Source organism: Prionailurus bengalensis, chromosome C1, assembly GCF_016509475.1.
Source record: "Prionailurus bengalensis isolate Pbe53 chromosome C1, Fcat_Pben_1.1_paternal_pri, whole genome shotgun sequence".
Lineage (NCBI taxonomy): Eukaryota > Metazoa > Chordata > Mammalia > Carnivora > Felidae > Prionailurus > Prionailurus bengalensis.
The window spans coordinates 1,936,323-1,962,220 of NC_057345.1; the positions used below are offsets into that span (position 1 = coordinate 1,936,323).

General features: G+C 67.3%; 1 protein-coding gene across 1 annotated transcript; it reads left to right on the forward strand.

Moving 5' to 3' along the window:
• The first annotated feature begins 904 nt into the window (after positions 1-904).
• Positions 905-22,637, forward strand: ARHGEF16 (Rho guanine nucleotide exchange factor 16). Its single transcript, XM_043573610.1, has 15 exons — positions 905-998; positions 8,410-9,013; positions 10,847-10,892; positions 11,987-12,156; positions 13,318-13,374; positions 13,729-13,889; positions 15,454-15,606; positions 15,731-15,860; positions 18,043-18,117; positions 18,368-18,460; positions 19,543-19,694; positions 20,066-20,257; positions 20,951-21,018; positions 21,495-21,596; positions 22,086-22,637. Exons 2-15 carry the CDS (start codon positions 8,429-8,431, stop codon positions 22,223-22,225), a joined length of 2,124 nt encoding a protein of 707 aa, XP_043429545.1. The 5' UTR covers positions 905-998; positions 8,410-8,428; the 3' UTR covers positions 22,226-22,637.
• Positions 22,638-25,898: the final 3,261 nt, after the last annotated feature.

The window sequence follows — 25,898 nt, forward strand, 5'->3', positions numbered from 1 at the left end:
TTAGAGGCTTTCCCAGTCCCTAACCCCCTCCCAACCTGAAAGTATGTAACCAGTCACTTCTCACAGCCCCAGGACAGCTCTTTCTGCCCACGGCGCCTGTCCCCGTGTTTTAATAACACGGCCTGTTTTTGCACCAAAAACATCTAAAGAATTTTTTTCTTTTAAGTTTTTGAAACTGTATTTAAGTAATCCCTACACCCAACCCGGGGCTCAGACTCACCACCCCAGGGTCACACGCTCTCCCCGCTGGGCCAGCCAGGCACCTCTCAAGTATTCCTTCTCGACCATGGGCTCCCGGACCCCCAACGCCTCACATCAACAACCGCGAAGAGTGTTTTGTCTGGTGCTGGGCCGCCCTCCGGCCGCACTTTTGAAAGAATCCAGAAGGTGGCGCCTTTCCTGCCTTGAGAAGATCGGGTTCCCCTCTGCGCCGGTCGGCTTCCAGGAGGGCTTCCTGGAGGAGGAGGCAGGCTAGCCAGGCCGGGAAGGAAGGCGGGAGCCCGCTCAGGGTCACTGCCCGGCCACGCACGCCCCAAGCCCGCGGGCGACGCCGGCCGGGCCGCAGCGGGCGGGGTGGGCGGTCCGGGGGCGGACACCTGCGGCCCGGGGAGCTGAGCCGGCCCGGCCGCGGGGTCACGTGAGCGCCGGCCGGCCAGGTGGGGACGGTGACGCAGGTGGCCCGGCCAGGTGTCCCGGGCGCGCCCGGCCGTCCGCTCCCGCCCGGCCCACGCCCTGCCCGCGCGCGCGCGCGCGCCCACCCACCTGGGCGCCCACCTGGCCTGCGGCCGCGCGCGCGCGCCCGCCCGCGCCTCCCCTCCCCCCACCCCACCCCGGCCCCGGGGCCGCGCAGGGAGCGGGGGGCGGGGCCTGGGAGGGACCGGCGGCGCTCGGAGCGCGGCCCGGATCGGCCGCGGGGCCGGGGCGCGGAGCCCGGAGGCTACACCGGCCCGAGTCGCCGCCCGCTGGCCGCCACGTCCTCCGCCCGGCGCGCGGCGCAGGTGAGCCTGGGGACGGGTGAGCGGGGTGGGGGCGGGGAGGCCCGGGAACCCGGGGGCGCCTTTCCCGCCGGCGCCCCGCGGTCGGCGAAACTTGGCGGCGCCCTCCCTCCGCCGCGGGACGGAGCCCGCAGCCCGGGCGCGGCTCGACCCGGGTCCCCGGACCCCACCCCGCGCGGCCTCCGGCGTCCTGCTGCCCGCCCCCTGCCTCCCCTCGAGCCCCGGGGCGACGCTTCTGTCGCAGGGTCTCCTGTTTAGACATCAGAGCCGGGAGACCCTGAGGAAGCCCCAGGACCTTTGGAAATGGAGGTCAGGAGCAGGGACAAAACCACCCTCCCCCAAACTCCGGGCAATCTGCTGCCCAAACCCTCTTTGGCCTCAAGAGTCAGCAGCCCCCGAAAGGAACATCCGCCCACAACAGACCAAAATCCACCGCCTCCCCCACCCGGTGGATGTGGTGGACAGGCCCAGGTGGGGGACAGGGGTGCTGTTCACTCTTACCTAGTAGGGGAGGAGGAGGGAGGGGTATGGGAGCAGCTTCTGGAGGGCCGGGGGCCCCATTTACTGCTGACACCAGCCTCGGCTTCTGCATCCGGGAGGCAAGAGCCCCCTTTGAGATTTGGGTGGGTCTCAGCCCAGCACCCGGCATGGGGGGTGGGGGGGAACCTCTTCATCTGACCCGAAGCCCGGGAAGGCCTGATTCCTCCCTCTCTCCTTGAGGTGAACAATCTGCCCCTCCTGGTGTGGGGGTTCGGAGGGCGCCTGTTGGGGACCTGGCCGGGACCAGCAGGAGGGTGTCTGACCCTGTCCACCCTGACACCCCCGTGGCCGAGTGCTTAGGGGTGGGGGCCCTGGTTCCGTATGAACTAAGGCAAGTTACGTGAGGCTCCTGGACCTCGGTTTCCTCGTCTGTAAAAGGGGGTAGTCAGGGTACCCACAGAGAGGGCCCCGACTCCGTTGCCGCTGAGCTGTTCTGGGGTTGCCCGCGGGCCACAAGAACAGGGCGACCTCTGCCCACGTAGATCAAAGGCGCTGCCCCCGGCTCCCCCAGGCCTGGTGGGAGAGCGCGGCAGGAGGTGCGGACCTCGGGAAGAAGTAAGGTCTTAAGTCCCTTGGACAGATGTCACCTGCAGAGTGAGAGGGACTGAGCCGAGCAGAGGGCCTCCTTTGGGGGAGAAGCCTGGGAGAGCTCTGGTCCCCGGGGTCATCTCCGCCCCCGCCCGGGAAGTGCTGTTCCCCAGCAGGGGACATGAGGCACAGGGGTGCAGGGGCTTGCTGGGGCCCCCACGTGTGCTGTCCCTGAGGGGCAGTCTGTGTGCGTGACCTGATGGGCACAGCCACTCACCCTGCGTCCGTCTGGGGCCCGGAATTTTAGTTTCGGTTTCCAGACGGATCGCGGCTGCTGGTCGTTTTTGCCCATGGCAGTGACCGTGCTCGTGCGACCGACCGTCTGTAAGAGCGTCTTTATTTCTGGTGAGAATCCCTGCCCGTCTGCGGGGCCCCGCAGGACCGTCATCTAGGTCAGCACAGGCCTGGCTCCTCGTCCGGCTCTCTGGTGACAGGCAGCCTGACCCCCCCCCCCCAGGTTCCCTCACCTGTCAGGGAGGGAACACACCCACCTTCCCGAAGATGGGGGAGGGACTGCAGACACTGCGGGGGAGAAAGCATTTGGAAGACACCTGCTGGTCACCTGTCCAAGCTCCCGTCAGAGTCGGGGCTCTGATTTCCCATCTGAGGCTTCTTTGGGGAAATGGCATGCGTGTCAGCTGAGTCTGGGCCCGGAGCCAGGTTTATGGGACGTCCGGACCCAGACACAGGAGCCAGGGGCATGGACGTCGCAGACTGAGCCGGGAAGGTGGTCTTCTCTGTGACCGCTGCCCGAGCCTGGAAGCCTCATAGCAAGAGGCAGCGGGAGGCTTCTGCGTGGGGCGGGCCCAGCACGGCCCCTCCCTGCTGCCAGGCCCGGTGCCAGGCTGGGCATGGCCAGTGGGTCTCCCGGGCCCCACCAGAAAGGGAGGTGGCCTCTGCGGGGCTGGGCTTCCCTGACCCCCACCGTGAAGGGGTGGAGTCAGCTAAGCTAGGCACTGCAGACATTTGCTCCGGACAGGTCCCCCCTGCAGGGTGTTGACCTACAGGCACGGTCTCCACCCACACAGGCGGGGCAGCAAGTCAGGACCGGCCCTGACCTCTAAAACTGGCTCCGGACGTGGCCAGGTGTCTCTGGTCGGGGGAGGGCAAGGCCACCGCAGTCGAGAGTCCCTGAACCACCCCTGGCCACCTGGCAAATGGAACCATCTGCTGTGTGCTCTGTGACTTACACGGCCAAATCCTGCCCCCAGATTCCGTGTGACTCTGACGGTTGAGCGCGGCCCTGCAGAATTACCCAAGTACAAGACCATCATCGTGTCCCGAGTCAGCCTGAGCAAAGACCAGGGTCTGGTGCTCGGGAGGCCGGGCCCCACCGGGCAGGGTGGGGTCAGGGGGACCTGGAGGCAGGGCAGAAGGGACAGAGAGGCCCCACGGACGGAGTGGTCCCAGTGGCAGTGGGAGCAGCTGTGGACAGGGCCACAGGGCCAGGTGGACTGATCTCCTCTGTCAGGCAGCGGGAGGGCGGGCGCTGAGCCCATGGAGTCCGGGGAGCCCGTCTGGTGAGAAGAACGCAGGAGCCGGGCACCCGGCTGCAAGGACCCCCGGCACCAAGTGCCGCTGAGGCCCCGCTGACCCGGCCGCTTGGTCCTCCCTGACCCCGCCTGCTGCCCCTCCTCCCTCCCAAGTCACAGGTGCCCCTCACCTGTCCCTGCACCTGTGCCTCGGACACCGGGCCGGCTGCGGAGTGCAAAAGGAGAGTTAAATGCCATGGATTCCAAGGACTCAACAGGTCACCACCCTCCCCCACCCACCCGGTGCGGAGACAGCAGGAAGTCCCCTGAAAGTCACCTAAAAGGTGGTGTGGATGGGTGTGGAAGCCCCTGTGATGCGCCCTGGTGGCTTCTGCCGGCTCGAAGCTAAGTACCCTTATGGGTGGGTTCTGGGCACGGACCCCAGGGCCCCCCGGGAGGATGCGGCACCGGGGCGAGGGCACCAGGGCGGAGCTCGCACCACCACAGCCAAGAGCTCGCTTCTCACCATCGAGCCCAGCCGCTTGTGCAGATGTGAACCGAAATCGTCCCTGGGCCGGAAGGACCCACAGACCCCTCGGGAAGACGGACACGCAGCACGCAGCCCTCAGGGCCCCGGGTGTCTCTGGAGGAGCTGTGCTGGGGAGCAGACCCGCCCCTGTGACCCCATGGTCGCCGCAGGGCAGCTGGCCTCCCTCTCGGGAGCTCCATTGCCCGGACAGTGTGGCTGGCATTTGCCCGAGTCCGTGCCCTCGGCCCCTCCCTTGCACTGGCCCCCGGACACCAGGCCAAGGCCGGCAGCCAGTGAGGACCTAGGGAGAGCTGCTCTGCAGAGCCGACCAGCCAGAGGAGAGGCGGCGGGTGGAGACGCGGGGGGCGGGGGTCCCCAAGGAGCATGGGGGGCAGCAACACTCCCTGCGTGGCGCCGTCTTCCCTCCTAAAGTCGAAGCAGACAGCCAAGAGGGACCGGGAGGGCCTTCTGCCTTCGAGCTCGTGACAGAGGCCCATACAGGAGCAGAAAGGAACCACAAGCGACCTTTTCAGCGTCGACAGAAGCCGTAGCACGCCGCAGGGACAGGGCGCTCTGGACGGCTCTTTGCAGGACGTGCAAACAACAGTGCTGGTTTCTGGAAGAGTTGGAATCTCCCACGGCGTGGGCGGAGAATGAAAACCCAGGACAGAAGAGGCCGCAGCGTGGAGACAATGCCAGAGGTCGGAGTGCGGGATCCGGGCCGTCCCGGAAAGAGGGGCTGGAGAAAACAGGCGGGGGAAAGTTTGCACGAGAGATCACCAGGATGCGCCCAGACCTGCGAGGCCCGAGGAAGGGGCTGGAAGGAGGCACAAGTCTGTGGCTCAGGGAGTGCATGTGGACCTTTCCCCACGAGTGCCGGTGCTCCCTGTCACCCCCCACCAGAAAGTGGGAGCCACACCTCCACAGGGCAGGGGACGCCCCAGGCTGTGATCGTCCAGGGAGCCAGCGTCGGAGCGTGTCTGGTGTTTTCCCAGGAGCAGAGCACCGGACAAGAAAGGAGGCCTCCGGATTCTGGAAGAAAATAATCTCCCACGGGACTCTGAGCTCAGCAGGTTACCCGCCTCAGGGACAAAGATCTGCTTCCCGTGAGGCTACCTCGTAGCCTCAGGAAGGTGGGGAGCTCCAGGACCGTCCCAGGATGGGATCTGGGGGCAGGGAAGGGAGCGCCGGGGAGAGAGGCCAGGGTCTCTGGGAGAACCAGGGCTGATGAACTGATCGCATGGAGTGTGTGGTCCAAACACGCGAGGCAGGGACACGGGAACGAGTAGGGAGTTAACAGGAGGACAGCCGCCGGTCAACAAGAGGGAATTATTAACGAGGGGAGGCCAGGCGCTGGCGTCCTGCTCGGCCAAGCCGGCTGTACTAACACAGACACCCACGGGTCCTGCGTACTGGGCTGGAATCCCATCCACACGGCGGGGAGAGGCTGGTCTGTGTGATCAGATCTCAGAATAGCAGACATCGGGGAAAAGCTGTAGAGCCCGGAGCGGTGGCCTGTGGGGGACAGGGCAGTGGAGGAGGGGACACCTGTCTTTCACGGTAGGCCTCTCGGTGCCGTGTGACTTTTGGACCTGTGCCCGGGGAGTTGTGAGAACCCTGAGGTTAGAAGGAGGAGGTCAGAGTGTGCCCATGTCAGCTGCACCCCCCCCCCCCGACAGCTGGCTGCAGCCGGCCCCGGTCCTGGAGGTCCAGCAGAGCCCTGGGATGGCATCCACTCCTCTTCGGGCCTCGGTCCCCGCGCGGGTGGCACTCCAGGCCTGTGGGTGCGGCCACGTTACTGAGAACGGAGGTCACACCCAGCAGTGGCTCACCCGACAGGTTCCTGCTGGGGCACCTCCTGTCCCCAGAGTAGACTTTGCCCCCTGCTGAGAGCAGCCCTGCTACTGGCTGTGTCCGGGGTCTGGGGTCCAGGGTCCGGGTCCAGGGTCTGGGCCCAGAAGACCAGGCCTAGGGCCTGAGGTGGGGAAGGGGAGGGGGAGGACGGGGGATGGGGCAGGTGGAAGGCACAGTCACAGTGCTGGTTTTCAGGGCGACGAGGTGAAATGCTCCCACGGTAAACGCCTCCCAGACTAAGAGGACAGACCAAGCCTTCGGGCTCCCCACTCGGGGACACTTTGCTTGGCCTGCATAGAGGTCAAAGTCTACCAGAAACCCCTTTCTCGGCCAGGCCTGGATGAATGCAAAGTTTACGTGGGGGTGGGTGAGCCAGGGTGGGGGACCGCCCGCCACTGGCTGCCTGCGACTCAGAATGTCCCCAGGAATGTGTGGGCAGTCCTCCCGGGGTGGGGGCGGCCAGGGCTCCTCAGGCAGCCACACTCGCCTCTCTGGGATGGCTTCAGCAGAGACCCTGTGTGTTGGGGGTCGGAGCACAGGCAGCCAGGCTCCCGGCTGCTGCTGTCACACCGGCCGGTGCTGTGGCTTAGGGCCCTCTGGGGCCCGGCTGCCCCTCAGGGAGGGGTTCTGGAGCCGAGGCTGGGCCGGGAACTTCCGATGCAGGGTTGGGCGGGGAGTGTGGGAGGTAGGCTCAGGCTGGGACCTGCCTGGCGTGTCCTGGGACGGATGGCAGTGGTGTCCCTGGGGTCCAGGGAGCCGTCGACTCCAGAGGCCCGGGAGGCCTGGCGCAGGCCCGGGCACCTCTGGCTACGCGCCCCCCTCCGCCCCCCCGGGGCAGGAGAGGGCAGGTGACCGCCTCACTCCCACGGAGCTGTCGGATAAACTGCGTCTCCGTTCCTTCCCAGATCGGCAGGGAACGTGGCAAAGGATGCCGCGCGGAAGCTGGGCGCAGAGTCTCAGCCACCTGGGCTGCAGATTCGGAGACTTGATTTTTCTGCCTGAAAAATGGGCTTCCAGCCTCGTGTGCACAAGCCCCGTGTCTACAAGAAGCACAGGAGTGTTGCTTGCGTTAACGTTGAAAGGAGGAGGTGCAAAGGAGTGCGTCTCCCGCAGGCCTCCAAGTTCTCCCGACCCTGACTGTTGCCCTGGCCAGCGCGGGTCACTGTGGCCATGGCTCCGCCCGGCGGCTGAGGCGTCGCTCCTCGCAGCCCCGCGGCCCAGGGCCGGGCCGCGGAGCACTCGACTCCTGCGAGCGGGAGCCTTGCTCCCGAGGCTTTGTCACCATTCTGCCCACGTTGCCGATCTTGAGCGGGAGGCACAGAAAAGAGCCGAGGGATGTGACGGTCGCTGGCCAGAAGCCGGTGGCTGGGAGGCCTGTGTGGGCCCTCACAGTGGAAAGGCAGCGGCGGGCCCGTCCACACCGCAGGGCCGTGTGCCCTCGGCCCGGCACGAGCCAGACCAAGCTGAAGAGCCAGCCCCACGCCGGTCGGCGGGGCTCTGCACGTGTGAGGCGCTCAGGGTCCCCGGAGGGACGAGCATCCACGGGATGCAGGGAGACCGAGCAGGGGCTATGGGCCCCGGGTGTCTGCAGACGCCCCCCTCCCCCCTCTGCATCCAGGCATAGAGGGACCGTGCCCAGTGGGCTCTTGAGACGGGGTCGGTCGGCCCTGCTCAGAGTCCGTGAATGCGGGAAAGTCCGGGCGTGTCACTGCACACGCAGAAAGGCCACCTAGACAGCCGGCCACGCGGGAGTCACCACGCGGGGCGGTGAAGAGAGAGGGTCTGGAATCACACAGGCCGGGGGTCAGCCCCCACCCAGTTTCCCACGCGTCCCATCCCACACCCTGGGGGCTCCTGGGCTTCTCGGGGCCTCGTGTCTTCGTTTGCAAACCGAGAATGCAGACGGCTGGCGTGTCCCGCGAGTGAGCGAGCTGACACGACCTCCCCCAGCACGGCGGAGCCTGGCCCTGCGTGCTCTGGAACGTGGGGGTGCGGTGGAGGCTGGGGTCCCGGGAGCCCCACAGACAGCTTCGTTCGCGGTGCTCACGGCGACCAGGAGGAGGTGGTGCCAAGATGCCCAGTGTCCGACCCGGCTCGGGCCGGCAGGGCCCCGGGGCCACACGCCCCTCATTGCCACACGCTTGCACCCCCCGGCCTGGGGGTCCGTCCTCGGCGTGGGCGCCCACCAGAGGAAGCATGGTGGGGGGGGGGGGCGGGGGGCTGCCTGTCCTCCGCTCCGGTCCCAGCAGCTGGGTCCCGGCAGGCCTGAGCCTCCCGCCCCCCGCACACCCCGCTCCCAGCCTCCGGGCCCTGCATCCCGAGCGGGGTCCCTGGCCGGGCGGGCGCTGAGAGGCGGTGGGCGGGGCCCGCGGGCAGGAGGGCTGCAGGGTGTGCGTGTCCACCTGCCCTCACCTTTGCCCTCTCGCCCCAGGACACCGTGGCCACTCAGCATGTCCCAGCGACACTCGGACAGCTCCCTGGAAGAGAAGCTGCTGGAATACCGCTTCCACTCCGAGCTGCGGCTCGATGCCAGGGGGAACCCGGCGTCCGGGCTCCCGATGGTGCGGGGCACCCTGCAGCTCGGGGACAACGAAGGCTTCCAGCTCGATACCCCGGTGCCCCCCGCTGTGTCCCCTAAGGACGAGGAGCCACGGGCTGTCGTCCTGAGCACGCAGAGCCCCGCGGCCCTCAAGATGGGCACTCAGCAGCTGATCCCCAGAAGCCTGGCCGTGTCGAGCAAGGCCAAGACCCCGGCCCGCCACCAGAGCTTCGGGGCGGCCGTGCTCAGCAAGGAGGCCGCCCGGCGGGACCCCCGGCTCCTGTCAGCCCCCAGCTTCTCCCTGGACGACATGGACGTGGACGCGGGTCCCGGGGGGGCGCTGAGACGGAACCTACGGAACCGATCCTACCGGGCGGCCATGAAGAGCCTGGAGGCGCCGGGCGGGGAGAGGGGCCCCCTCCAGCTCAGCCCCAAGCTCCAGGCCCTGGCGGAGGAGCCCAGCCAGCCTCCCGCTCGGTGCCCGGCCAAGAATAAGGTAGGGGGCCGTGCCGCCTGGACTTCGGGGCGGGGGCCGTGCCGTGAGGGGCCTCGAGAGCTTGTAGGCACAGACGGAGGCTCACTGTCACCCTCGCTGTCACCGCCACCGTCACCTGTCTCGTGCGGCTGCCATTCAGTGAGCACCTACTTCGCGCAGGGTCCTGACGTGTATCCGGTTCGGTCTGATGGGCAGGCTGCAAGCGGAGTGTGAGTGTGCCCGCTTTACAGATGAGGCAGTCGAGGCTCGGCGAGGTCGGGGGGGTTCTGTAGGACCCCGGGCTCGGGGGTCCCCGCTCTCAGCTGCAGCGAGGAACGGAGCGTCCCGAAGGCAGCCTCTCTCTCTGAGCCCCGAGGGGAGCCGGCCTGTCTCGAGGACGAGTTTCAGTGCCGACCTCACAGCAGCACCTGGCTTCGATGGGTCTGCCCGAGGGGCCCCCTGGTTGGGGACTCAGGAGACGCGTGACGCCCTCTCTGCGCGCACGCCTTCCCCGCCCTGCCCGACAGCCGCTCTACCTCGGTGCTCTCGAGAGAACGGGCCGGGCACAGGGCTGGTGGGAAGGGGCCCCCGTGCCCAGAGTTGATGTTCCGGTGGCCGCCTCTCCGGGGGCTGTCACCGGGACCGGGAGCCGTGGCCGCGGGCGGAGGAGAAGCCAAGCCCACCCGTCGGAGTACGTGCAGAGGGGACCCCCGGGGACCACCTTGGCTGCAGTCCTCAGATGCCCGTGGCCTTGGAGGTGGGGCGCAGCTCCTGCCAGGCCTCCCTGAGATGCCCGGGCCCCAGAAGCTGCCTCAGGACCTAGGCACACTGCAGCCACCCAGGGCCCGTCCAGCTGCCACCTCACTCCCTCGCATCAGACGTTTCCTGACTTCCTGCACACCTGGAGCCGGGGTGCCGAGGGCACCCCTGTAGGTGGCCCCCAGCGAGGTCCTAGGGCAGGGAGGGGGCAGGCGTGCGCCGGGGTGCTCCGGTCTGGGCTGGGGGAACCTGGGGGGCCAGCAGAGCACGGAGGAGGGGCTCCCAAGGAACTCTGAGGTGGTCCAGAGGCAGAAAGCAGAGGGTGAACTCTGGGCAGGTGCCCAGACCCAGAGGCAGGAGGGGTAGGGGTGCTGGGAGCGGGGGCACGGGGCCCGGGGTGGGGGAGCAGGGCCCAGTGTGGGGGGAGCGCCACACATTCCCGATCCACAAGGGGAGTTTTCAGGCCCCAACTTGTTGAAGAAACCTCTCCCTTTCCCGGAACCTGCATAGCCCCGAGGTCGGGAAAAACCGTGTCCTGGCCAAGAGGGCAGGCTCTGTGCGGCCAGCTGCCGGGGCCGGGGCTGCCTGAAGACCCTGCCTGCCCCCACCTGCCTCTGCAGCCTCTGCAGCTGCTGGGACCCCAAGCCTGTGCTGGGAGCTCGACACTAACCTGCCAGTCCCTGCCCTTCCTGCTTCCCCCGGTGTGGCCCCGGCTCCCACCCTGGGCCTTCTGCACACCCGTCCGGCCTTGCTTGGGCTTCTCTCTAGACCCAGTCGGAACACCCTGCTGTCCCGAGCACCGCTCTTGATTAGTTCAGGCCTGCCTGCCTCTTCCAGGCAGCACTCCTGGATCTGCCTAGCTCTCAGTCACCCTGCCCTACCTGCCCTAGCCTCTGCTTGGTGGCCGTGCATTCCTTGTGGAGCTGACGTCTATCGAGCACCTTCCACGTGCCCAGCAGAGGCCCCCTCCTGTTGGGCATGCCTTCACATGTGGTGCTATGAGATCTCCGGGCCCCCAGGGTGGCCTTGCTGTGGACTCACACCTGCCCCTCCTCCCCACTGACGGCCCTGTTTCCGTGTCTCTTGTTTGCACAGAGGACACTGGGGCGGAAACGTGCACACAAGGGCTCCTTCAAGGACGGTGAGTGTGGCCAAGGGACGTGACCTTGAGAGGCCAGTATGGGCCAGGCCGGGCGCAGCTGAGGCTGGTCTCGCCGGGGCTGCTGGGGGGCAGGGCAGGCTGGTGCGGCGCAGGGAGAACAGGCCGACTGGGATTTCTCTGGGGGCTGGAGGTCCTGGTGGCTTGTCTCATCGTGCAGTTCTGACGTGTCTGGAAAGTTCCCTCGGGCTCTTCTGTGCTGTTCCAGGGGCAGGGGATGGACAGAGCGCCCACACTCACCCCAGGAGGCGTTTGTCCAGCGTGCATGTGTGTGCCAGGCCCGTCTGCACCGGTGCAGCCAGGGGGTGCTGGCCCCAGGGTGTAGACACCCATGCTGTGTATACTGCGCACGGGACACAGGGAGCCCAGTGTTGGGGGCTCAGGAGGGCCCGGAGCAGTGCATTTGGCCTGCTGAGGGGTGATGCCAACGGGACCCCACGGGGGAGGGGCGGGGGAGGGGCCCGCCCGCCAGGATGCAGCACCCAGTGGCTGTGAGGGGGCAGGTTCTTAGGGTGCAGGAGCTCAGCCAGGAGGGGGCCCCCCCGTGTGGACAGCCACAGGCCTGGGGGTGGGGAGGCGTCAGGATCCGGGCCCCCTCCTGCCCCAGGGAGAGGAGCGGTGGTGCCCAGTCTCAGAGCCAGGACAGGAAGAGAAGGGTTAGGGTTGGTGGCCCTGAGCCAGGCGCCAGCTGGCCCCCGGGGGGCGGGGGGGGGTGGTGATGGCTGCAGAGTGGGAGAGCGGGAGACCGCACCTCGGGTCGGAGGACTCGGGAACAGGCGTCCACTGCTCTCGGCCCAGCCTGGGAGCAGCCCCCACCGAGGGCGGCCCCCACGGCTCTGATTGGTCAGCTCGGCCCTGGTCTGAAGGTGCCACATTCTGCATGGGGACACCAGCCCTGTCCTGGGCTCGGCCGGGCACAGCCATGGGAGCCAGCCAGCCTGAGGGGAGCCTGCTGTGGGGGGCCCTGCACCGCCTGATGCCCTCAGGGTCTCCCGGGGAGGACTCAGCCCGCAGATTCCCGGGGGGAACCCGCTCAGAGCCCCCAGGCCTGCCGGTGACACACCCCCCGTCCCCAGACCCCAGGTTCTACCAGGAGATCCGGGAGCGGGGCCTCAACACCAGCCACGAGTCTGACGACGACCTGCTCGACGAGCCGTCCAGCCCCGACGGAACCGGGAAGGCGGACGCCCCCATCGTGGTCAAGAGCTACCGGCCGGCGCAGATCACCTGGAGCCAGCTCCCGGAGGTGAGGCCAGGACGGTGGGGTGACGCTCTGCGTCCGAGCCCACGGGCGATTGGCCCCTCAAAGCCGGTCGGGGTCCTCCTCCCAGTGAGGGGAGGAGGCTTCCAGAAGTACCCTCCTATGCCCAGCTTGCAGGGGGCCCCCCTTCCTGGCACCCTCAGAGCCGCCCTGCTCCAGGGGCACTTTGGGTTTGGTCCCGAGGGAAGGAGAGCAGCTAGGGGCCCGTGCCATCAGCGCATATGTGACGAGCCCCCCACAGGTGAGCCCCTGGCCCTCGCCCGACTCAGAGTGGCCTGCGGAGCTGTGGGCAGAAGGACCCCCTCCGAGGCCCTGGAAAGTGGCAGGAGGGTCCAAGGGGGGAGACGGCAGGGGAAGGGCGAGGGCCCTGCCCTAGGGCTGTGGGGGTCTCCGGGGAGAGCTCGGCTGGTTCAGAGGCCCTGGTGCTCTGAGCAGGTGTGTGTGGGGAGGTGCCTGCCACTACCCCAGGAGGGCAAGCACTGGCGACCCATCCCGAGGGCCCAGGGACAGAGCTGCACGCAGCCTGGGTGTGTGGGTGGTCTCCTGGCATAGATGGTCCAGGACCCCGCACCCTCAAAATGCTGGCAGATTCTGTTCCTACCCGAGCTCGGGGGATCTCAGCCAAGCCTCTGGGCTGGACGAGGAGGCAGGGGGTTACCCAGCCCCCCAACTCCCGGCCCAGGCGCTGGTGACAGCCTCTGGCCAGCCCAGAGGGGAGAAGGGCAAGGATCAGGTGGCTCTGGGTCCTGCAGGGGGGGTGCCCCTGGGCCATGGGGCGGCCTGGCCGGCTCTGCAGGGCCACCGCGGACACGCTGTGGCCGGATGGGCAGCCAAGGGCCGCTGGGCCTGCAGGGGTGAAGAGCTGGAACGCCTCCCCTACCTCCCGGGCAGGCCGCACGCCCCCCTGGGCCAGGTGTGTCTGAGTCATGGCCGTGGCTCGCCGCTCAGCTCTCCTGGGTGGCTTTGGGCCTCTCGGCCCCCGGGACAGCTCTAGGGGACGGAGCCCACACTCCCCACCCTCGGGTGTCTGTCGGCCATCGCCTCCAGATGCCTGTCTCGTTCCTCAGCCGCCCCGGGGCTCTCTGGAAGGGAGGATGGGCTTCCGGGATGAGCACCCCGTGACCCCCAGGCCTGTGCCCCCCTCAGGTGGTGGAGTCCGGCATCCTGGACAGGCTGCCTGCTGAGGAGCGCAAGAGGCAGGAGGTAAGGGGGCTGGGGGCGGGGGGGGGGGGTCCAGTCCTGTGCCCAAGACTTGGCGTGGGTCACACAACGCATGGGGGACGGTGGTCGTGGGGACACCTCCTGGGCCGGGCACTGGGACGATGGCTGATGCCCTTGGCGGGGTGGCGGGGCCTACCGTCGCCCCTTCTCGGATGCGGGTGCGAGTCCTCGCCAGCATCACGGCTGGTAGCCGCCGAGCCAGAGCATGTACCCAGGTGTCGGGCTCTTGTCCCCACGGCCACGCTCCCAGCCTTGCCCCGGGTCCGGCCCGTCCTGCACCCGGACCGCACCCCCGAGGCGCAGGGTGGCCCCAGCAGCCGCTGTCCTCCCCGCCAGGCCATCTTTGAGATCCTCACGTCAGAGTTCTCGTACCAGCACAGCCTGGGCATCCTGGTGGCCGAGTTCCTGCAGTCCGGGGAGCTGCAGGCAACGATGACCCAGATGGAGCGTCATCACCTCTTCTCCAACATCCTGGACGTCCTGAGCGCCAGCCAGAGGTGAGGCCCACGCCCACGGAGGGCGGGAGGGCTGGGGCTCCAGGACACTCCCCGTCCGGGACTGCGGGGTGGACGGATCGGAGCTGCTGCCCGCTGGGAGGGAACGCGAGAACCTTCTTGGGCCCTGAGGCCGCCGACAGCTGGTCCAGGGACAGGCTGGGCACCAGGCCCGCGGGCGCCCCAGCAGCCCCAGCGCCCTGTCCCTTGGATGTTTGAGAGGGTGGAGTTCCTCCCACGGGACACATCCCCCCCGGGACATCGGGTGAAGGCGGCCGAATGACGAGGCGGGCGGTGCCCACGGGGCGGGGCGGGGGGGGGGGGCCCTTTACTTGCAGCCTCGGGTCATGTTCCGCCTGGTGGTGTCTGGGCCTGGCCTGGGGCTCTGGTTGCAAGGCCCAGGGTGGAGGAGGGGCCAGGCCTGCACGGGCCTGTGCGTAGCTGTGTGCGTGCATCCGTGTGCCCGAGTGGCTATGCTTGCACAGGTGTGTGTGCGTCCATGTGCCCGAGTGCGTGTGTGTATGTATTTGTGCAGGTGTGTGCGTGTGTGTGTGCACATATGTGCCTGCGTGAGTGTGAGTGTGGTTGGTAGCGGGTGCACGTGTGTGTTTACTCCCACGGAGGGCACAGCCCACGTATGCACCCGTGTGCACTCAGCTGCACCCAACGCTGGGTCCCAGGAGACCCCGGGACAGCGTCCCTCATGCCCCAGCATGCTCTCTAAACTGCATAGGTGGGCCCCACGAGCCCCCCTCTGCAGACTAGGGTGGGGCAGGTGACAGAAGGTGGCTCGGCCCCGGTTCACTCACATCAGCATCAGTCCAGCCCCCGAGCCCCCCAGCCCCCAGGCCCTGCTACCTGTTGCCCCATGAAGTTTCAGGGCCGTGCGGGGTGGGCGGGGGGTGGCTATCTTGTCCCTGGAGACAGTCTTCCTGCGGAGCCGCGGTGACCAGCCCCGGGGAAGCTTGCAGCCCCTGACTCCGTGGGGGCCCGGGATGGTGGCTGCCCCTCCACCCAGCTCTGCCCCTCAGCTCCGTGTCCGTGAGGCGCAGCAGAGGGCCCGGGGCCGCCGTAGGCCGGCTGTCCTCTGTGCCAAGCGGCCACGTGGTTGCCTCTGAGCTCCCCAGGGCCTCTGGCTGGCCATCGCTGTCCTGGGGTGGGACGTCCGGCCTCCTGAGGTGGCAGCAGCCTCCTGTCCGTGGCCGAGGCCGAGTCACGGCTGATCTCGGAAGGGAGCCCCAGGGGGAAGCGGGGCCTGGGGGGTCCCTACCGGGGAGTCCGCCCAGAGCCCCCACTCCCACCCTGAGCCGGGCAGAGGGAGCCAGGGCTCCGGGCTGGCCTGACCCAAGTCCAGGGCATGAAACCAGAGCAGCAGGCTCCCCGTCCGGCCTGCGGGCTCCCCCGGGGTCTCCGCCAGAACCGCGCGGGAAGTGGCCTCGGAGTTGCCCTATTTTTCAGGCTGAAGGAGCTGACCTGTCCCGGGGTTTCCCCGGGAAGGTCACGGCTCGCCGCCGGCCTGGGCAGCCGGTCCCCGACGGCCAGGCCCCAGCCCGCTCTCACCCCTCAGGTTTTTCGAGGCCCTAGAGCAGCGGCACAAGGCGCAGGTGTGCGTGGAGGACATCAGCGACATCCTGGAGGAACACGCGGAGCAGCATTTCCACCCCTACGTCGCCTACTGCTCCAATGAGGTCTATCAGCAGCGCGCCCTGCAGAGGCTGATGTGAGCGGGGCCTCGGTCTCGGGGGGCCTCGGTCTCGGGGGGGCCTTGGTCTTGGGGCGCGTTCCTGCGGGCTCCCCCTCCCCTCCCGCCGCCCTGACTTCGGAAGCCCCGTTCTCTGTCATAGGAGCAGCAACACCGCCTTCCACGAGGCCCTGAGGGAGATCGAGAAGCGTCCCGCGTGCGGGGGTCTCCCCATGATCTCCTTCCTCATCCTCCCCATGCAGAGGGTGACCCGGCTGCCCCTCCTGACGGACGTGAGTACACAGCGCGGACCCCGCCCTGGGAGGGAGGTCGGCCGGACGCCGGGACGGAGCTGCCCGGGTCCCCTCTCCAGTGGAGTGGAGCACGGCACGCCCCCTCCCCCACCTCGTCACTCAGTCGTAAGACGGCTTTGACATTTGATAGCCTCCCCCCACCCTACCCTCCCCCCGGGCTCTGTGCCAGGAGCGGCGCCAGCACTCCGCAGGTGTTCGTCCCCGTGCTAGAAGGTTCACGAGGTCCCTTCAGGTGGATGAGTGAGAACCAGGGTTGCCCGGGCCTCTGCCGAGGGCGGGTCCTGGGCCGCTGCCTCCTTTCCAGGATCCTCAGCCAGTTGTCCCGGCTCTGGGCCCCCAGGGCAGCCCGGGTGCCCGTCACCTTCCCTTCCGTGCGTGGAGCTCTGAACAGCTCACTGGAGTGGCTCATGCCTCGGAGATGCCTGCTCAGTGCTGCAGGGCAGGTGGGGGCGAGAGGCATACGTGCAGGTGCACGTGTGCACATGCTTGTACACATGTAGGCACACACGTGTGCTCAGGCTCGCACACATGCAGGCGGACGCGTGTGCACGTGTCCACACGCTCACACACACGCAGGTGCACACATGTGCTCACGCTCGAAGACATTCAGGTGCACACGTGTGCTCACGCTCGTATACATGTAGACGGACGTGTGTGCTCAGGCTTGCACACATGTAGGCGCACGTGTGTGCTCAAGCTCACACACGTGCAGGCGCACACGTGTGCTCATGCTTGTATACATGTAGGTGCACACGTGTGCTCACACTCGCACATGTGTGTTCACGCTCGACATGCAGGCACACACGTGTGCAATCCTCACACATGCAGGCGCACGTGTGTGAACACTCATACGCATGCAGGCAGGTGCACATGTGTGCTCACACTCATACATGTAGGCGCACACGTGTGCTCAGGCTAGCACACATGCAGGCGGACGCGTGTGCTCAGGCTCGCACACATGTAGGCGCACACGTGTGCTCACACTTGCACACGTGTGTTCACGCTCGACATGCAGGCACACACGTGTGCACACGCTCACACACGCAGGCGCACATGTGTGCACACTCATACGCATGCAGGCAGGTGTACATGTGTGCACATATTCACACATGCAGGCGCACACGTGTGCTCACGCTCGCACGCATGCAGGTGCACACGTGTGCACGTGTCCACATGCTCACATGTAGGTGCACACGTGTGCTCACACTTGCACACGTGTGTTCACACTCAACATGCAGGCACACACGTGTGCACATGCTCACACACATGCAGGCACACATGTGTGCACACTCATATGCATGCAGGCAGGTGCACATGTGTGCTCACGCTTGAAGACATGCAGGCGCACATGTGTGCACACACTCGCACACATGCAGGCACACACGTGTGCTCACACTCGTATACATGTAGGCACACACGTGTGCTCAGGCTAGCACACGTGCAGGCGGACGCATTGCTCAGGCTCGCACACATGTAGGCGCACACGTGTGCTCACACTTGCACACATGTGTTCATGCTCGACATGCAGGCACACACGTGTGCACACCCTCACGCACATGTAGGCGCACATGTGTGCACACATACGCATGCAGGCAGGTGTACACGTGTGCACATATTCGCACCCATGCAGGCGCACACATGTCCACACGCTCACACACGCAGGTGCACACGTGCTCACGCTCGTGTACATGTAGGCACACACGTGTGTGCACGCTCGCACACATGCAGGCAGGTGTATCTGCGTGCACATACTCGTACACGTGCAGCCGTGCACACAGCACACAGAGGCAGCGTGTGGCTCCCGCTTAGAGTGCCGTCTTTCCAAGCAGACGGGACATCAGACCTCCCAGGTCCCTCTGGGAAGTGTAGAAAGAGAGGCCACGGGCACCTCCCAGACCGGTCCAAGATGCCAAGGACTGGAAGGGCTGGGGTCCCGGGAGCGTACTCTCTCTGGGTCCCACGGACCAGCCTGACCCAGCAGAGCCGTTTGGGGGCCGTGCACCCCAGGGCAGCCTGGCAGGAGCCCTCTGGACACTGGCCCTCGACCTCCCTGCGGCCCCGCCCGGTGTGACGTTAGTGGAGGCGCCCCTGCCCGTGCAGGCCCCTGAGCCCGGAGGGCAAAAGGGTCCTCGGCGCCTCACGTGTGGTATCCTCTCTGCAGACCCTCTGCCTCAAGAGTCAGGGCCACCCTGAGAGGTACAAGGCCGCCAGCCGTGCGCTCAAGGCCATCAGCAAGGTGAGGAGGGTCCAGGGGAGAGGAGGGGGCGCCCAGACCAAGCCCGGGCCTGAATGCTGCCCCCCTACCCCCACCCGGCAGCGGAGACCCTGAGGGCAAGGCGGGGAGGGAGGGAAGGTTTCAGCTTTTCACGGAGGGAGTGGAGCTGAAACACGATGGGCGAGCCCGTGGGGGCGGGGCCGGGGCCGGGGCCGGGGCGGCCGGGCCGCTGCCCACGGCACAGCCTGCTCTCCCGACGCCCGCCTCGCAGCTGGTGAGACGGTGCAACGAGGGAGCCCACAAGATGGAGCGCACGGAACAGATGTACACCCTGCATACGCAGCTGGACTTCGGCAAGGTCAAGGTGGGCACCCCCACCGCTCCTCGCCCGGCTCGTCTCAGGTCAGGGGGCCACCGCCTCTCGGGGCTCCGGCTGGAGGGAGGCCCCTGCGGGCGCCCGCACCGAGGGGGCCGGGGCCTCTGCCTCGGCCTCCCCGGCACCCTTGTGACTCCCACCCCCTTGGCCACGGGCTCAGCTTTTCGGCGCTCCTGCCCGAGGCTCAGTGGGTACGCGGGTCTCTCTGGCCTGTGCCCCCACCCCCAGGGCTGCAGGCGGCATGGTGGGGTCAGGGGGCAGGACGATGTCCGGGCCGGCTCGCGTCTCGGGTTTCCCCGTGAGGCCAGGAATAGCCGTCAGTTCTGGTGGGGGGGGGGGGTGGGCACTAGGCATCCTAAAGGCCGTCCCACGCGGGCAGGGCTCAGACTTCTGTCCCCACGGATCCCCCACCATCCCATGGTCCAGGGGTGGTCCCACCGGCTGCCCAGGACCCCGCTGTGCCCCAGGCCACCGGGATCCCGCTTCTGCAGGAAGCACCTCCTGGGGAGGGTGGCGCCCAGCAGCAAGAGAGGAGCAGACAGACAGACGCTTCCTCCTGGGAACTGCTCTACAGGAGTCAGGGCCTGGAGGCAGCTCTGTGGGCAGGGCCTCAACTTGTCATCAGCCAGCAGAGGCTGCCCAGCGGGCTGGAGCAGGTGCTGTGGGCAGGGCACGAGGGCCACGGAGTGACAGAGGGAGGCCACGGAGGTCCGGACGAGGGTGTGAGGGCCTCTCTGGCTCAGGGGGTGCTCAGTAGGTGCCTGGAGAGTCCCTGGGCCCGGCCGGAGGCAGGGAGGGCACCCACCTGCCTGGGTGGCCGAGCAGGATCTGGGCCGGGGACCTGGCACAGCGCAGCTGCCCCATCTGTGCCTGTCGGCCAACTGAATAGCCCTTTGTTTGAGGCGAGGACACATCTCACTGTCCTCCTCCTCGGTCCAGCCCGGGGGGAGGGGGCAGTCACCTAGTCCTTGGAGGCAGGGATTGGTGCCCACCCACCCTCGGTACATCCTCGCCCACACCCCGCCCCCCGACCGCCCCGACTCAGGCACCTCCCCGGCCCTTCCTTCCAGTCCCTCCCGCTGATCTCTGCCTCCCGCTGGCTGCTGAAGCGTGGGGAGCTCTCTGTGGTGGAGGAAACCGGGCTTTTCCGAAAACTGGCCAGCCGGCCCACGTGCTACCTGTTTCTGTTCAACGACGTCCTGGTGGTCACCAAGAAGAAGAGGTAGGCCGCCGTGGGTGCCGGGCCATGCGGCCCCAAGACGGGGACCGGGAGGGGCCTGGGGGAGTCACCCGGGCCTCCTCAGACCTCAGAGCTGGGGCACACGGTGGGGGCCCCCTCCCAGCCTGGCCCGGCCCCGGCAGCGGCCTGGGTCCCCCTGCAGGTGACGTGGGGCGGCCAGGTCTCTCCCTGTGCCTGCAGACCCGGGTCTGCCCGCCCAGGCCACGGGGACGAGAAAGCGCACCGCCTGTGCTCCCCAGGGGGTGGGTGAGGGGGGCAGCCCTCAGGAGCGTCCTTCTGGCCCCCGTTGGGCGGGGGACCCAGGCCGCCCCACACCCTCGGAGGCATCTGGCCGCCCCCTTGTCTCCCTGCAGCGAGGACAGCTTTGTGGTGCAGGACTACGCCCAAGTGGACCACATCCGGGTCCAGAAGACAGAGGCCTCCGACCCCTCCCTGCTGGGGGGCGGTGGCAGCCGCGGCTCCTCCGTGCCGCACCCCTTCCAGGTGACCCTGCTGCACAACAGCGAGGGCCGCCAGGAGAAGATCCTACTGTCATCCGACTCCGCGTGAGTCGGGGGGAGGTCCCGGGGCGGGTGGGGGGGGGGACCTGACCACGGAGGGAAACACGGCAGGGAAGGGAATGCCAGGAGGGGGCAGCCTGACCAGCACGGCGTGGCCCGGGGAGGAGGGCCTGGCAGAGGCACCACAGTACAAAGGTCCTGGGGCAGGAGGCCTCTGCCAAGAAGCAGCCGTGAGGCCAGTGGCGCTCGAGCATGGGTGCCAGTGGTGGGGGTGATGAGGTCAGAACAGGCTGGGGGGCGTTGGGCAGCACAGGGAGGTGCCAGCAGGGAGGGGGCTCAGCGGGCAGGGGAGGGAGGGACGGTGGGCTTGGGACCCAGCGCCCGGGTCGTAGGGGTGCAGCTGCTGCCTGACTGTGACCCTGGGCAGATGAGACTCGGGGTCGGCCTGACTCGGTAAAGCCTGCCTGCTGCCCCTCTTGCCTGTGACTTCCCACACCCGGCCCCCGAGGGAACTGGTTTGTGGGGGGGTCATGAAAGGATGCCAGTGTCCCGTGAACTTCATCATCACTGTGGGTCACAGCTCCAGGGCCGTGGGGGGACGCCTGAGGAACCCCGGGGAGGCCCTTTGACCCCCTGTCCCCGCACAGCACCACACTGGGGGTGGGCCGTGTGAAACCAGAGGTCCCCAGGCTGGCAGGATTGGCCTCAGGCCCTCACCCACGCTCTGTCCCGCCCCAGGAGTGACCGGGCCCGCTGGATTGTGGCGCTCACACACAAGGAGAGGCAGAGTCCCGCCAACAAAGGAGGTGAGCGCCCGCCGCACCGAGAACAGGGCTCGCGACCCCTTCCCCGGCCCTGGGCAGGGGGGCGGCACGGAGCTGAGAGGTATCGTCCAGCCCTCCGTCCGTGCCACTGTCTGCCCCCAGGGTGACCTGCCCAGGTACGTGTGTATCCATCTGTGCGCACAGACCCAGCTCTGTCCCAGGGCCGCCTCGTCCGTGCGGGGGAGAGGACCGTGCCCCGTACCTGGAGCACACGGAGCCGGGCCGGCCCATAGATCGTCAGCCTGGCTCCAGCCCCGCCCCTTAGGAGCCACCTGCCCCCTCTGCCAGGCAGGGGCAGCCTGTCCCGTGGCCTCTGGGGAAGCTGCCACGTGTCCCCAGCCCGTGTGCCCAGCCCAGGCCCTGCTGAGACCAGGCCACGGGGGATGTGCTGGGAGGTGGAGCCCACGTCCTCCCGGGGACAGCTCTGCCCCTGACCCCCACCCCACGTGCCCCCGCAGACCTGCCCCAGGTGGAGGTCACCAAGGCCTATCTGGCCAAGCAGGCGGACGAGATCACCCTGCAGCAGGCGGATGTGGTCCTGGTTCTGGAGCAGGAAGACGGTGAGTGGAACGGCGCTGGTGGGGAGGCCCCGGGCGACAGGCCCCAGCCCCGTCAGGGCCCAGGGCACACCCGTGTGGGCGGTGCACCCTGACCCTGGCCCCCTGGACACAGTTTCTGCCACTGCTCACGGTGCTCCAAGGCCCCCTCGGCACCCTCCCTCAGGGGTGTCCTCAAATGTCCCTGAGTCACGGGATCAGAATCAGGTCCTTTGTCACTCTGTGGCATAAGTGGGCGGAGGGTGACTGTGCTACTCCGGGGGCCCCTGCACACACCCGCACGGGGCATGCGCCGGCATCCGGGCCGAGCTGCCGATGGAGGACCAGGTGCCCGTGTGACCCGGAACCGGGCCCCCTTGGCAGGAGCTGGTGGTGATCCGCTGTAAGGGAGGGGCCTCGGCCTGGTGCCTTCTGGAACAGCGGCTCAGAGGGCATCGCAGCCCCGCCCTCGTGCCCGGACCCCGCCCTCACCCGCCCCACATCTGTGTTCAGGATGGTTCTACGGCGAGAGGCTGAGAGATGGGGAGACGGGCTGGTTCCCCGAGGACTTCGCCCGATGCATCACCAGCCGCGTGGCCGTGGAGGGCAACGTGCGCAGAATGGAGCGCCTGCGCGTGGAGACAGACGTGTAGCCCGCTCTGCCCGGCGATTCGGGGGGCGCAGATCCACCGGCCCCCGGGAGCCTGACAGCCGCGGGTCTCCCAAGGCGCTGGGGGCTGCAGTGCCGGCTGCAGACACATCCGGTGGGAAGCTCGCACGCGCCGTCCCCCCACCCCGGGGGGCCACCCTCCCCCAAGCTGTCAGGGCCACGCCAGCCAGCTTGGCCCCACGTCTCCCACGCGTCCTGCACCCACCGCACCGCCACGCAGGGCACGTGACTGGACGCAGGACGTGGCCCGGCTCCTCCCTCGCCTCTCCTGCCCCCCACGTGGGACCGAGGGCCCCACTCTCTGAGAGGAGGTCCCGCCTGAGGGAGCAGACTCTGGTGCCAGTGCTGAAATCCTGACTGAGGTTTCCACAGACATTAAAGAAAGTATTTCTTTAGTGCCTGGATTTCCATGGGAGCCTGCGCCTCGGGGAAGGCCAGGGCAGTCCCTGCAACATCCCCAGGGTGCCACCGGCCAGGACCGGCTCCCCGCGCGTGGTCACCTGGGCCGGGTCCCGGGGGCGTGTCCGGCCCCCCCTCTTCCTGGTCACCCGTGCTCATCTGTGGCCTTGGCCGGACTGTCCGCCTGGAGCTTGGTGAGCGAGGCCAGTGGCTCCTGACCCCTGTCCCCACATACTCCTTTGCTAGGCTCCGTCTGGCTAGTGGGTCTGGGGGCTCTTCTGGGATGTCCCACCAACCCCCGCCTCCCTCAGGGCCCATCTGTCCCCCCCGGACCTGGACGTGCAGGTGGGGAAGTCTGTCCACTCCCAGGGCCCCCCTCGGCTCGGGCAGTGCTGTCCTTGGGGTGGGGGCTCCCATTATGACAAGAATCTGCCCAGATCCCGCGGGAGCTCCAGTCTGAAAGCCACGGGGGCGGCTCCACACTCCCAGCCAGAAGGGGGCGATCTGGCAGGCCCTGAGCTGTGCCTCTCCCGGTCCTAGGCCCGGCCAGGTGGGGAGGGGAGGCCGGCCTGAGCCAGTTGGAGGGCCCGGTGGGGATGAGCTGTCCCAGCTCTGCCCACCGAATGGGGTTGGGGGAGAAATATAGTGCCAGGAGGGGTGAGCACCTCCTCCCCACCGACCTCCAGGGTGACCTCCGTGGCCACAGGCGGTCGGAAGGACCAGGTCTAGGTCAGAGCCCAAGCAGGGTCTGGGGTCCCGGGCAGGGATTTTATACGACCAGAGGGCGGTGGGATAGCGGCAGGGTCCCGTCACTGGAGTCAGCCCCCCGTAGCTCCTGCCACTAACTGCACAGGTGGGAATCTGGGACCTCGACTTGCCCACCTGTGAGCTGGGTTAACTCCCGGCTCTTTTCCAAGAACTGTGCGGGCAAGCTGGCGGCCGAGGCCAGGCGTGTGCACACGCGTGCGTGCGTGTGTCAGGCAGGGGTGGGGGCGGCTTTCTGTGTAAGCCCAGCTCCCCCGAAGGAAGCCCACCTGCTCGTTCTCCCCACCGACCCCCGAGCTCCTCGGAAGGGCAGACCTGTCCACTGCCCGCCCTCTGCCGGGTACCTTTCCAGTTAATGGAGCAAAGAGGGTTTGGAAAGCCCTGAGACCAGGCCCTCAACTTCCTGACCTGGGGCCAAGACACCACCTCAGGCCCATTTCGGTCTGCACAGTGGTTGGCTGGAGCCCCCTCGTCCTCCCAAGCAAGGGGTAAGGTGCTTAGCCAGGAGGAAGGACACCCCAGGACCCCAGGGGAGGGGCTGGGCCCACCCAGGCAGGGCCAGACCAGCCTAGGACGGGAACCCCTCAAAGCAGGCTCCAGAAGCACAGGGCCCTGGCAGCTTGGAGGCCTGGAGGGGCTCAGGTGGGCGGGGGGTGGGGCTGGGCGGTGAAGTGTGGAAGGCCAGGGCTCCCTCCAGGGCAACACCCTCTGAGGGGCCTCCGCTTAGCCTGAGGTGCCTTCCTGAGGGCGGGGCAGGCCAGCCGGGACCCCGGCCCCTCCCAGAGATGGCTCTGATCTGCCTTCTAGCCCAGCTGAGGTCTCAAGACCCCAAACAACCCTTCCTCCATGGCAGTGCCCAGCACTGCCCCCCACCCCCAGATTCCTGGGGGTTCTGTGAACTCTGCCACACCTGCCCTGCTGGGGAGGGGTCTCCAGAAGCAATCTAGCCCAGCCCCTCCTCCCAGCCAGCCGCACCGCCCCTTTTGGGCCTGCTGCTGGGGTCGGTGGGCTTCCTAGGACATCAGCCAACCCCCGTGGGGCCCAGTGTGAACAGACACCGAGGTGTCCCCGCCCACGCACCTATTACAACCACTCCGAAACATTCCAAGGCCTTTCTGCAGGGCGCCCCCCCCCCAAATCAAGCGCCCCTGGTGGCTGGCGGGGACACCGTGGTCGGGCCCACAGCCCTGAAGACATCCAGTGCCCCTGGGTGCCACGGCGGGACCCTAGCAGTGCCTGGGGCTCCCCAGTCCCTGAAACTCGATGGGAGTCCCTATAGCCCTGATTCTTGCCCCTTCAATGCGCAGGTCAGTGTTTCCGCCCTTACCTCCGTTGGCCCTGGGCGTCCACAAATCCTGCTCACGTTGCCACCCTGGTTACTGTCCGTATCCCCAAGATCAGACCCCCAACCCCAGCTGTCCCCTGCCGGGCCATCATGGAGCTCTCTGGGCACGGGGTCACATCAGACTGGGGGCTCTCCGGTCTGTTCTCCTAATTTGGTTCGGGGCTTCCCGCATCCTCTTGCCAGATTAATCTGGCATTGACGGGTTTTCTTGGGGAGGTGAAGGGCGTCTTACTTTGCATTGTTTCCTAGTTGGTCATGGCCTCCGCTGAAGCACGATTGAGTTTTACAGGTTTTACACATTTCATATGCTATATACGATTTTTATGCCCCGCCCTGCTGATCCTTACTGGTCTGCCGGCCCTTTTCTGTCCCCTTACTGGTCTGAAGCTTTTCTGTTCCCTGGTCCTGCCCCCCGAGCACCGGGCGGGGTTCTCTCCCCACAGCCTCACATTCTAGTGTCTCGCTCGCACCGAGTGTGGCCCGAGCCACAGAGCTCTGCTGGGGCCTGGGGCAGGAGACGCTCCGGCTTTCCACTCCTTCTGCAGTGTTTCCTGGGCCCTAGGGGGTCCGGCACAAAGCAAGCGGAGGCCCGTCTCCCGCACTGTGTCCTCCTGGGGCAGGACAGCCAGAGACGGGGGCTTTCGGGTCAGGGCCGGGGATGCAGATGATGCAGGCCGCGGGGAGGGCGAGGGCGGGGTGCTAGGCAGGCAGGGCTGGCCAGCGTCGCGTCGCTTAAAGATCGGGACCCCCTCAGCTTCTCTACCAGACTTGCGAGAGATTCTCGGCGCGTGACCACTGCCAGCAAAGCTCCTGCCTGCAGCCGCCCGGGCCTCCAAGAACTTACCTCCTGAAGAGACGAACTGTATAGAATGTTCTTTCTGCTCCTGTCGGACAATCATCTGATTCCTCATCTCACAAACACGTCGAGGCATTTTGTGATGTTATGCCGTCCCGCCGTCTTCAGGGCAATTCACGCTGGATCAGGTTATTACTTTGCGAGCATTTTGGAGTGGTGCGTGTTTGGGATTAGGACTTGGGCGCACCCGTGACGGATCGGTCATCTCCCTTGCTTGCCCCGCCCTCACCTGGTTTCAGAACCAGGTTGACGTGGGCCTCCCGGAACGAGGTGAGCTGCTTTTCGGTTTCA